This window comes from Cryptomeria japonica, chromosome 11 (genome assembly GCF_030272615.1).
Source record: "Cryptomeria japonica chromosome 11, Sugi_1.0, whole genome shotgun sequence".
Classification (NCBI taxonomy): domain Eukaryota; kingdom Viridiplantae; phylum Streptophyta; class Pinopsida; order Cupressales; family Cupressaceae; genus Cryptomeria; species Cryptomeria japonica.
The window spans coordinates 664,040,617-664,054,284 of NC_081415.1; the positions used below are offsets into that span (position 1 = coordinate 664,040,617).

The following is a 13,668-nucleotide window of genomic DNA, read 5'->3' on the forward strand; positions in this document are numbered from 1 at the left end:
TTTTTTGGTTTTAGCTGAATAATGCCAAATTAACTGACTTCTGATGCGTTACATATAAATTCTATGGATATTCATATCTATAATAACAAAATTAAGTCAATCGCATTAAAAAAAAAAAGTTACAATAGAATGTGGAAATCTTAAAATAAAATTACAAAAGTTAAAAAATGTATGAGAACTTTAAAGTGGCTTGTGATCCATCGAGGTCTGACAATTACAGAAAAGCTAAGCAACGTAGGCATCACATAATTTTGCTTTTTATGTAAGAGAGAGGAGACAAATAAAAGGCTAAGGTCATATTTCCTAGCTTTTTCTGGGGAAAGATTATTCACAAGTCTTCTTCTTTATTGATGTAAACTTCCTGTTCATTTTCAAAACATATGGTACATTACTGAACACTAACGTAATAGAAAAAATGCATACATATAAGGTATGAATTTGAGGTGTGTACACTATAACCCTGGACAAGTTAAAAAGAAAAAAGCTATATGGAAGGGTCCCTCCAAGGAAACAGGAAGTGGCAAATTCGGAGACCAAGGCTGGAAATCATGTGAGGATCTAGGCAATGCCAAAGTTTGGAGCACAAGAAGTACCAACAACATCATCATGCATCATTGTGTCCAGTTCAATACAAGATTTGATGATGTCCAAAGGAAAATGACCCAAGCTATGAAGGTCAACCTACATACTCCTTGGAGTGAAAGATTCCCACAAACTTTTACAGGCAAAGAGAAAACTGGAGATTCACAAATGCCCATGGGTTGGACTATGCAGGGAAAGGACACACATAGGTGTCTTCATTGACAATAGGCCATCCACCGTGTGCAAGAGAAAGATAATTGGGGAGAGTTAGTGACAACATACAAAGACAGGAAAGTCATCTCACTGCCCTACCTCTATCTGTGTATCAAAATGCAACATCAAAAGGGTGCTTGCAGAATGGTCAGAAAGGAGTGTCTTATAACCACAACATTTAAGGCAATACCAAAATGGTAGATTTACTTTTGCACTTTGATGAGTAGACATGTCAAGTACACCTAAAGAGACTACGAAACCAAATAAGCAACGTCATATAAGGATCCAGAAGATTCAAAATCCTTGATTTAGGCCTAAAACTTTGGAGACATGTGGCTTGAGACCTCTAATAGCTTATTGTTGACCACAAGACAATCTAAAATGCATTACACCTGAGGATTATGTTTTACTAAATACAGAATTCTTACCTACATTACAATATACATTTAAATGATTGAATGGGGAAATGATTGAATTGGAAGAGCTCCTATGTTAACATGGGAGCTTCATAAAAAGAGCCGAGTGTTGAAATTGCGTAAAAAATACTACATCCAGCTGCCAGGTGTGGGATGCCCAACAAAACGAGGCAAGGCCTGAATCCTGAGTGAACATGGTGAAAGAGATATTGATCAACTGTGGTAATTAAGCTGGAGGTCAACCCTCAAGAAATTCACCAAATTAATTTGTATATGTGTGTGTAGCTTGTCTAATATATGCTCCTGATGCTAAGACTTATTGTACATCATCAGACAGCATATGTATAGGTTCATTTAAAACTAGCCAATTATATTTCACATTGGAATACAATATTATGGTAAACGCTACCACCAATATGGTAATAATTGCGTTAGCTAATTCAGAAGCCAGTAAAACAGCAAACCTGTGCCTTTAAATCACACTGCAATAAAATCTTGTGCTGATCTGACCAACTATTGAATATGGGCTTATTCAATGAGAAAAAATCATCTTAGCTCTAATAATCAAAAGATCAGATCATCTGCCATTTATACCAAGACAATAACAGCATTTCGAAAGAGATAAAAAAGAATGTATTAAACATATTTCAAGGTTTAATCATAATAGTAAGAGATTTTAAAAGCTGAATAAATGTCAAAACCAAAAAAAGTGATACCACAAAATGCAAACTTGTTTACCTTCAATTACTGATGAAAATTCAATGTTCTCACATTTCTCCTTTCGGTTTTCCATATCACTAGGAGTACTAGCATCTTCCATCCTACTTGTGCCGAGCATTTTTAAATCATTGTTCCAATGAATCTTCCACTGTTTTCTGTTTCCTGATGAAGATTTATCAGCTAAATATTTCTGGACACATGTCCTTTTCCGTTTTCCAGAAGCTGGTATCTTAGCAAAAAGAGGACCATCTCTTGAACAAGCAGAATTGTGACCAGAAACCTCAGTTTCTGAAGCATCGGGCTTGAAACCAGCAATCAAACCCTGGCATTCAGCAGCATTATTATGAAAAGATGTTAACTTTCTCGAACGCAAAACCTTCTGTGGCTGCCCCAAATTCTTTTCAGCCTTGACATCAAGTGTATCCTGCATAGGAAATTTGAAATTTAAATTCTCGTCATCATGCTTAGCATTAGGAAATAATATTTTTCCCTCCATATTATGACTGTCTTCAGCTATGGTGCTTTCATGAGAATCTTGCTTTGATAAGGATTTGGATTGTCTTAACTTGTTTCTAGCACTGGACCTGGATGCATTCTGTTTGAGGGGCATTAAATCCAACTTCTCGCAATGATTCTTGTTCTCATATAACTCATTTCTTATCAAGTGACAACTATCTTCACATTCATTCTTTGCTAAAAGATCTGGCTTTAAAGAATATTTCGCCTGCAACAACTTATTTTTTAAGGCCTTACCATTGCTTTCTTCCTGTTTTGGGGAAGATTTCACCTCAATTCGCAGAGACCTGCGCAATTCTTGAGGTTTAGTTGTAGAACATTTTTGCTCACAAACAAACTCACTGCAACTGTCAGCCATTACATTAGTGTTGTGTTCTAGAATTTGAAGAGTATTTGATGAAGAACTCATGGTATCGTGCTCCCTCTTCATAGACATATGATCTTGCTCAGCATTGACATTATTGTCAATTCGTTGAGGGCTTGCCTTCCTTTCATGTTCACTTACTTTAGGAACACTAAGTTGCCCTTTATCTTGGATTGAATTTGGCATAATGCATACATTTTTTGTAATGGAGACATCATGTTTGTCCTTTTCATCATAGGTGGTTGGTTTCTTCCCCTTTGTAGCTTGACAAGGTTTCTTCAAATGTTCAGATGCATCTAAGTTGTTTCCATCATCATCTTTAGTTAAAAGTGTCTCTCTTTCCATTGACCTGATGGATTTCTCCTCTGCTATCACATCAAAATTCTCTGCACTTTGGTTTGCATGTTGGATCATGTTGTTAATTTTATCACTCCTCTCTCCTTTAGATATGCTTTCTTTCCCATGATTCATTTCATCCTCACTTCTCAGCTCAAAATCATTAATTACATTACTATTATTTTCTTTTACATCATTTACCTCTTCTTTAGTGAGAAATTTCTGATCTTCACAAACAGACAGATTTTTTAATTCCAAAAGACTCCTGCCATTGTGACGCTTATAATTACCACCTTCTGTTTTTCTTTCCATGCATTGCCTTCTATGCACTCTCTTCGCCTCACATTCTTCTAAGTGTCTTTGCTTCACTCCGTTCTCATCATCCTGGTGCTTCACAGCAACATTGTTTATGCCGCTACTGTTGAACTGTATTATCTGTTCTGCCTTTCTCCTACTTTCCTCCAACCTTTTACTGGCAGTTCTACCAACCATAAATCTACTCTCACCATTGGATGAGTTATTTGATTCATAGATATCTTTTTTGTTTGTTGTCTCCCCTGGGTCGATACTCTGCAAAGTCCCCACATTTTGTTCCTGTTCTGCATTATCATAAGTGTAGAAAATTAAGTTCCATGCAACCTAGAAGAACGCACTGCCTTGGTCTACATCAGCTGACGTACAAAATGAATCTTAAATTTTTTTCACATAACAAAAAAAGATAGCTGGATATCATTAATTCATCATAAGGATACATACAATGCTCAAGCAAATCTTACAAAAGATAAAATGGAATTCATATCTAGGTCAATTATGGAATCTGAGATTTAAAATAAGTAAAGAATGCAATGACATAATTCATAAGCTATAATGTGTAATTGTTTGACAAAAATAAATAAAAATTGTTGCCATAGATAGACAGAGCTAACATGTACATTTCTTTGTAAGAAAATCATTGAAAACGCTCATATAGCAGGAAATACTTAATTCAAATAAACTCCAATGCACCTTAAATTTGATTACAAAGCCACATATAAAAAAACAGTTAAGGTTTCGAAACAAAGCTTCAGTGACATAGCAAGATAGAATTCCTGATGCAAATGCCAACAAGAATTAAGCATAGTTGCATCCATATCTATATATAACAAACATTGTAAACTTTGCACTGACCAAATTGTGAATTACCATCTTCCCAGAGTCGCCTTGCAGCCGACCAATCCACAACCTTACTTCGTAAATCCTTCACCAACAAGTCCATATCAGACACTGTAGATGCTGTTTTTGCCCGTTTCTTCCACTCAACTTGCTGCAAGATGCAATCATATCTTACATTACTCAAATTTTAATTAACATTGAAAAGAATATTTCTAAAATAATAAATTCATGGACAAATTAGTGACAGCTCAAAACAGGTATGGATCCAAGAGAATTTATGAAGTTTTAACAGCAAGCACTTGGGCAAAAAGTCTACAGTGGAATGTTAATTTATCAAAAACCTACTAGAACAACTGTGGCTAGAATCTGAAATCTGGTGGCACAAGAAAAACTTTACACAATGCTCAACCAATGCACATTGCTACTTACTTGCAACCTCAAAAGAAAATTTTAAGAAAATCATCAATTCCTTCAAGACTTAACAATCTACTGAAGTTTTTGCATTAAACAAAAAATGTTTCCAACGTTTGCACTATAATTAAACTCAAAAGACTAAAGAAACTTCAACTCCAATCACCATCCAAATAAAAAGAAATTTACATTCTTTAATCAATTTGGATGCAATGCTAATCTTCAGGATCTTGAAAACCACCTCACAATCACAAAGTAAAATAGATGATGCAAACTGTAGAAAAGGAAATTTTTTTAAATGTGAATGCTCAAAAAAATATTTTTCAATTTCCTATTTATATGAATGATCTACTTGCTAGGAAATAGAAAAAGAGAACTGTGGCACTACTGAAATGTCAGTAATAATCAGTATACATGAAAGACAACTTTCCAAAGGAGGTACGAGTACCCACTCAAACAAAGTAAATCTCCAAGCACGTAACTGTCACTGTACCTGCCCAACATATATTCTTCATAGACCAGTGCACAAAGAATCATTACTAAAAATATTACTTCCTGTAACACCTAAGAGAATATTTGATGCCGTTGAGACCATCCCTATCAGGTAGCCAAATCACGCAGCCACGACAAGAAATTTTCTACAGAAAACAATCAAATTCAAAATCCTTATTTATATGCCACATTACATTAAGTTGCTTACAAATACAATATAGGTTAAATTAACTGCTTTCTAAAACAATTCCTTTTCAAAAATTTCTAAATCAAGATGCCCAATTTCCCAGATTATTCAAACCAATTTAATGAACTCTAAATCACTTCATCACCAACGCCTGCCCCACTCCCACCCCCTTGTAGCATATATTTTGTCATTGATGTAAGCATTGTTTCCAGTCGGCATTATCTAGCTGTCTGTGTTTTGATCTGAGCTTCTTGTTCAGTAGCTTGTCATGAGTTTGTGTGATTACAAGTTGTTGATGTATGTAGCTAGGTCGGAGCCCTTCTAGGGCCGACCTAGCACACCTAGCGTGTATGTGGCCCTGCCGGCCTTAGAAAGCATAAATGAGTTTTGTGTTAACCAGGCCCTAAGTGGGCGGTATATGTAACTTGTGATCATCTCTCATATGTAATTTGTATTTAATCATGACCTATCCTTCTTGGCGCCAAAATTGACAAGGCCGACCTAACACAAATTAGGATGCATCAATCATTCATTCAGCAAGATCAATCATTCAGTGTTTGCGAATTCATCAGCAAATCACTCCTTAGCATCAGTGAATCATCCTTAGTAACAGCGAATGAACCTTCAAGGTGAGCGAACCATATCACAAGGTCAGCGAACTGTTGCAGAATCAGCGAATCGTATCCCTAGGACAGCGAACTGGTTTCCAGTGACAGCGATCATCATTGGAAGGACAGCGAACATCATTTGAAGGGCAGAGAACATCTTTTGAAGGCAGCGAACTTCATCTCTGAGACAGTAAACCTACTTGTGACAGCAATCACCCTATTCTCAGAGATAAGTGCATCATTGTGTATATCCTAGGTTGATCATGCTGTTCTTCTGTGCATAACTTACTGGTTTTGATTGCTTCAAGTGTTGAAGCTCATTGTAAAGATTCCTCTGATTATTGCATAATAAAGATCTGAGATTAGTTGCTGGGTTTTTCACCTCCAAGAGGGACGTTTTCCCTGGGTATTTTGGTGATCTTTGTGTGCATTAATTTGTCTATCTGTTATTGTTATCTAATTTGCTACAGTCTGATCCTAAATTAACACAAGTGGCATCTTTGTCACTGTAGCTGGGCGATATTCTTCTGAGCCTTTACAGCGACGTCAGGTGATGCTGCAGTTGTAACTGTAGCTGGGCGATCATATAGCCAGTCGATATTCTTCTGAGCTTTTACAGTGCCGTCAGGAAGTGTAACTGAAACTGGGCATTCTTTTCTGAGTTTTGAGCCGTTTTCTTGTGCTGGGTGATATTCTTTGTCGGAACAATTCTTTTAACTGAAGCATTTCTTTTGGTTTTTCAGTTGAAGCGCCAGGGTTGTCAGTTAATATAGAGTCCATGAAGTTCTCTGAAGACAAGGTGTTTTTGCGTGGCTTTGTTAAAAAAAAACTTTTTCCTTCAGTCATGCGTGGTCTTTCTGCTGATTTTTGTTATTATCTGGTTATTGCAAAAAAGTAGTCTACTGTGTTTAAAGATTTTTCAGAGCTATTGTGTAGAAGTGACTTCATTATGAGGGTTGTATGCCACGATTTTCTAGTTGATGGTTTTGTTGACTTCTAAAAAACAAACCTTAATGTATTTTTGGGGAGTGAAGTGCTTCTCTGATTTTTGTTCAAGCTTCAATCCTTGAAATGCAGGGCATTGTGAAGTGTAATGGAAATTGAATAATAAAAGTATGACTTATTTTTATATAGACAAAAAGGGGGCGATGTGTTTTGCAGTTGATGAATCACATTTTTGGCTGTCTGGAACATTTTTGTACAGAAAAATCCAATCAGAAGTTGTCAGGCTTGAAGTATGGTTTCGACTCAGAAATTTGTTTTAATACGAGTTGATAGTTTTTAAGGTGCTGGGTAATGGAGTTTTTCTGTGTGTGAGGAGTTTTTTTTTTTAAATAATCAGATGTGTACAGGGAGGTATGCTGAGTATTGAACGTATATAGAACTTTACTGTTGTATCTTTAAGCGGTGATGTTTAATCCAAAGATATGAAGATATGACTTACTTTGAAGTTGCAGCAAATTTCCCAGCAAGTTATCATCCATGATTTGTGTATAAAGTGATTATTGGTATCTGTCTTATGGTATGCTGTATTTATTTTCTGATGTTTTGACAGAGAAGAGAGTTTCAAGAGTTTTTCTCAATTCTGAGTTGAACATAGAGCCTTCAATTCTTTCTAAAGTTCTTCATCTTGAACACAGTTGGTTTTGAGTTGATGCTCAGTATTGTCTGTGACCTTGAAATGAGTTGGTGCTCATAAAGTGAGTTGGAGCTCACTTCTGAAATAGGGTTGGTGCCCATTTCTGATTATGAGAATATTGTTATGAACAGTGGTCTTTTTACCCAGCTGGGTTTTCCACGTGATAAATCTTGTGTCTCTGTCTTTGTGCTTTTACTTTCAGTTTAGATTATTAACGGTTTAAATATCTCAAAATACTGTTCAACCCCTACCCCCCCTGTCAGTATTTTCTGACTTCTTTACACCCCTCACAATGTGTGATATCCACCTTGATATGCCCATCATGAAGGAAATTTGTAATGTCCCCTTTTTCAGAGCTGAATCAGCAGAACCCACAACCTATCTTCATTTGCAGAGGCTGAAGGAAGGATTTGCATGAAATAATATTATAATAATTTATTGAGTGTTCTAGCACCCATGCCATAATGTTAATATTACTTAGGGTGAAAAGGCAAACAAAAATCATGATGTGAAAATGTTGAATATTCAAAGAAAAGAAAGATTAATTACCTTTTTAAGTAATTAATAATTAAAAAGAAAAAAGAGATGAATTTTCAAGATCCCTGCAAGACCAAAAAAACTTCCACAAGAGAGAGTGGCAAGAATAGTTTGCTTCAACATTGCAAAATTGATTAAACATGACAATGGACGTGTTAACGGACATGAGAAACCTTGCTTATACACACAAGGTGTGATGACATATGACAACTACCCTTGATACAAACATTAAGTACATGATGCAAATATTAAATGTCTAGATAACTAAAAGTAAATCAGGCAAACATGGCCCCATTATAACTACCTTTCGGAATGTCACCTAGGACCAAAGAAAACTTTATTAAAATAATATTGTAATATTGATATAATGGTCACCTTAGTCATTTGATTAGTATTTAGAAACTTCCATCTGTCTTTCATCTTTAGTTAGTTTTAAGAAGTTTTCTTTGTCTTTTGTGTTTCTATTCTCGGTCGTTTCTGTTATGGAAAGATCATCTTGTAAATTTCCATATAAAGAGTATTCCTCTCCTTGATTTATTACAACAAATTATCATTTCATGGTATCAGAGTTTAGGTTCTTTTTTGGCAAAAAAGTTTAGTAAAAAAATTTGTGGGTTTTCTAATTTTTTTCCACAAGAAATCATGGAGCTTTTATTTTTGTTTACTACTCATGATGGCTGCAAGTAAAGTTCTTGAACAGATAGGGTGAGTTTGTATGATTTTCTCCTCAAAAATCGTGGATAGGTTTTCTGATTTTTCTCCATAAAAACTCATTGAAGGTTTTGCACAATTTTCTCTTCAAAAATCGTGGTTTCTTTGTTTGTTTTTTACACAATTTTTTCACACAGAAATTGTGAGTTCTTTCTCTGTTGAAGGGTTTTCTGATTTTTTTCCACAAAAAATCATGAAGGGTGTTGTTTTTTGGGTTTTCTGATATTTTTCCAAAAACAATTATGATGGATTTTTTGCACGAGTTGTAAAAAGTTGATCACGGTGTCTTTTGATAAAAGGAGGGATGGCTTTGTTACCCAGCATCATGTTGAAAGGATTGTGGTAGAAGGATTATAGTAAACTTGGTCATATCCAGAAGTTTTGTAAAACCAGGGAGGGTGTCAATAGTAGACTCATGTCGCAAAATGTTCCAAGGATAAGGGGCAACCTTCTATGCATGTGTGGCCAAATGACCTGCAAATTATGTCACTTCTTCTATAGGGTAGTTAGTAGAATGACCATTAAGGGAGGGTATTAAAATAATATTGTAATATTGATATAATGGTCATCTTACTCATTTAGTTAGTATTTAGAAACTTCCATTTATATCTTTCGTCTTTAGTTAGTTTTAGGAAGTTTCCTTTATGTCTTTCATCTTTAGTTAGTTTTAGGAAGTTTCCTTTCTATCTTTCGTGTTTCTATTATCAATCATTTCCGTTATGCAAAGATCGTCTTGTAATTTTCTATAGGAGTATTCTTCTCCTTAATTAATTACAACAAATTATCATTTCAAACTTACGTCACATGAATAAGTCCCCTACAAGGAACTAGCTAGGTACAAGACCTTTACTAGGTACAAACCCTTATTCACACCAACATCCAAAAATTAAAAAAGGAGAATTCCAAACACCTCAGTTACCTTTGATCCCTCAAACTCTGCTGTTTTGTTAAATATGGGATGTGTTTAGCTGCAGATAAAACTGCCCTTACATCTACAAACTTCACAGTGACTAGTTTGTACGCACGAGTTAGTAAAGACTATTTTTGCCCCAGGCATGACATTAGGTTCCTGAGTGACCAAATCACTTACAGAACTTCTGCCTCGGCTTCCTTCCATCAATCCATCTTGAAACCCTGTTTTCTGATGTTTTCTTGCATAATTAAGTCTTATGAGTGTATTCAAAACGGGAGAGTTTTGATGATACTTTTTAGCGGCTATGTTAGCTAATTTCATTGAATCAAATTCAATAAGTTGAAAATTAACAAGTGGTTTACATAGATACCAATGATATGTAAATAATGGCAATAAAAAATTTGAGAAAACCATTGACAGTTGCTCCAGAAGAGATTATTATTAAAGGACATAAATACAAGATTGGGGTGCTAAAAAAAGCGTGGAGAATTTTTTGACACCTGTTCTAGTTTCAGATTTGATCGCCCTACCACATCTCCAAGATGTAGAAAGAAATTATATTAACATCCATAATGAAAAGTAGACCAGTCGAAATCTCAATGTATATCTAGATTTTTTTTAAAATAACAGGCGAAAGGTAAAGCAATTGACTTTTCTCTCAACTGAATCTTCACTGCGTTATCAGCCAAAGCAGCATAAGGAAAATTTGTACTAAGATTTGGATTTGTCCATGTACATAAAAGGCTTATTCATCTTCAAATCAGCAATAAGACCTCTTATTCCTAAACAAGTACATCGAGTCAGTCAAGAGCATCACAATTTATTTATTTTTGCAAGAGGTAGTTTAGGTGGCAAATTATTCTTCAGACATGTTGCAATGTGATTAATAAATGACTATGAAGACTTTATCATATTTTTATGAAGTTACATGACATACTTTGTTTAGTTTAGAAGACCCTCATGGAAAAAGTGTTATGGAAAACAGTGATCTTATGTTGTGTAAAACTGAATTCTTGGGTTCAATGAAATCGTCACTTGTATTTTCTGGTTTATGCTTACATCTGCCATGCATTGCTTTTGTATTTATGCTATTTACTGTGTGTATGCTAAATTGCTGATATATCTCTTTTGTTGTTGAAGGGGCACATTGGACCTATCACGTGCTGTATGTATAGCATGTTATTTTTTTATCTTGGGCATACTTGATGGATTAGAAACTAGAGCTAGCTGTGATTGATTTGTATACAGTGTTTATTTAAATTTAATATACCCTAAAAAATTTGTATTTACATAGTAAAATTTGTACCCCATAATCAGACTCCAATAGCGAATTACATGAAAATTATCCCAAGTAAAAATTTTTAGCTAAAAGAAAGCTGGCAGAGAAGCCAATATAATTTATCATGGCAAGTAAAGTTCAAAACCATTAGTCATCTTGCCTTAACAAATTAAAGCATGGGATTGTATGCAAGATAATTGATCTGTTGAGTTTTCTTTGGTAAAATTTCCAGCAAAAAAAATGATAACCACATTTCCTACCAAACATTAACACATTTGTCAGTTGACGTTATCTGAAACCAAAATTGAATAACATCCATATCTATCATTTCACTTTTCATAGGTTCAAAAGATATGAAGGAGAAAAGTTATTCAAAAAGTTCAGAAATTGTGCACTTAGAATCTCTCTATGGTTTGCAGGCTGAGGGGGGGTTATGGTTTGAAACATAGTACTCACCAAAACCAAAAAACTAGCCAAGCCTCGAAAAAAAAACTTGGCCAATACTCGGCAAAAAACTCGGGAACTTAAAAAATTGCTTAAATTTAATTAGAAATGCAATTTTTTTTGCAAAATTCAATGAGAAGATGCATCCTATGAGTCAATAAAAGAGAACACAAAAGAAACAAGCTGAGTCTAGATATATTTAAACGCAAAGTGGGTACAAAAACGCATGCTCATGAGGAATGTTGATGGCTGGAAGCAAAATAGTAAATAGTTTTTGTAGAACTAAAAGTAAATAAATCAATACAATTACATCTTCCTCTTCCCAACTCTAGTAAAAACTAGGGGGGAGGTAGAACTAGAGGGTCTAGTCCTAGAAGTTTGTTGTGGGCATGATTGTGCCTCCTCGCTCGGTATGATTGGCTCAGGTTGTGGCTCATCCTTCATCCTAGATGTAGCTCTACCTCTAGATGCACCTGGCACTGGCAACGACTCATCATCCTCCTCAATGTCATCCAATGTGAAACCAAATTCACCCCCCTCCTCCTCCATAGCCTACCTCTCCAAATCATTGATGTCATGCTCTATAAAAAAATGGAGGTTGCTCTTGCGATGTCCAATAACTATAAGGATCTATATCATCCAAATCAATGATGTCATCCTTTGTAAACAATAGAGGCTGCTCTTGTGATGTCCAATCACTGTAAGGATCTATCATCGAAATCAATTGAACCAGCTGAAGCTTCCTCTACCTTCCTTATGCGCAACCAAAGATTATATTGCACAAAGACAAGGTCATTGAGGCTTTTTTGAGCTAACTTGCTCCTCTTCTTTGGGTGGATGGCCTCAAACAAGCTCCAATTGCGCTCACAACTAGATGAACTACGAGGTTAACATAAGATTCTGAGGGCAAATTTTTTGAGATTTGGGGTATTTCCACCACAACTTTGCCACCAAGCATCTACAAAATAAAATTAGGTCACAGTGGTCTGAGGGTGAGAAAGAGAGGGGTAGAGAGATAGGTCTAAATCTTGGGGGAGAAAGGAGAGAGTGATGCCGGAGCACCTAGGACTTAGGCTAGTAGTGATTTCTCAATTTTGGCTTGTACTGACCCTAGCCAAGTCAATCAATGAACAAGGACTCCAGGAGGGTCCAAGAGTTTGTGTTTAGAGTCAATGTAGGCCTAGGTTGAGTTCATTCTTCTTAGGTTTGCATTTTGTGCATAAATAGTGTTTTGAGTAGGTAGTTGACCTTCTTGATGGTCAAAAGTGTCAAAACTTGGTATAGGCATTAGGGAGGGTTAAATTAGTCTTAGACATATTTTAAAAGTCATGTTTGATGACTTAGAATAGGCCTCATAGGTTGAGAAGGCCAAAAAGTGAAAAAGTGCAAAGTTGCAAAAAGTTGTCATGACAACTAATTTGATTAGCGATGGAGTTAGGGATTGTCCAATGCCCTAGAAAGACTCCACACGTGACGAACACTATAAGAACCCTCTCTTGCACAGTTACCGAGGTTGGAGACTTGGTTTTGTAAGTTCAACAATCTGAAACTACTCATTTTCAGACTAGTTGGCAACATTTTGGCTTGTTTTGTTCATTTATGTAAATGCAAATGGATTGAATCCATTAATCCAGCAATGGATTGAGTTTCTTTGGTGTGTTACAAAGTTGTTAGTTCCACTTCAAGCTTGTAGATAGTTTACATTAGTGTTTTCTTGTTTTGGTTTGCACACAACCAGTTTTGGTTTGTATATAGCAGTTTTATGTAAAATGGTTGCCCCATGAATTCCACACGTGCTACCATCACGACCTGTTGGGACATAAAGGGCAACCACTTGTACAGTGTACATATGGAGGGACAAGTGTTGGAGACGATTTTCAATATGACTGTCACCTTGTTCTAGGTGAGTCCAGGAGCAACCCGGCTAGAGGAAACAAGGTGAAATTGAAGTGCAAAATGCAGGGGTGAATACCAAACCACCATCTAAGCTTTTGGAGGGGTCCATGAAGTTGGGACAGAGTTGCCAATGCAAGGAGAAGCCTTGACAAAATCATTTGATGCCCAAACACCAACTTGACCAGTCACTGCCAACTAGAAGGCCTAGAAACCCTTCAAAACCCTCATTTTGGGGTTAGCATATTGCACGGT

The 13,668-nt window shown here is 35.9% G+C and overlaps 1 protein-coding gene across 4 annotated transcripts in view; it reads right to left on the reverse strand.

Annotated features, from left to right (window-relative positions):
* The window catches only part of LOC131050672 (uncharacterized), a 153,960-nt gene that overhangs the window by 103,012 nt on the left and 37,280 nt on the right, over positions 1–13,668 (reverse strand). For 3 of the 4 annotated variants that reach the window (XM_057984883.2, XM_057984884.2, XM_057984882.2), the window contains 2 exons: positions 4,315–4,450; positions 1,950–3,746 (listed from right to left, as the gene is read on the reverse strand). In XM_057984883.2, coding sequence (XP_057840866.2) covers positions 1,950–3,746; positions 4,315–4,450 — 1,933 coding nt within the window. The remainder of the gene's footprint in view (positions 1–1,949; positions 3,747–4,314; positions 4,451–13,668) is intronic. The other variant, XM_057984885.2, reaches the window with a different exon arrangement.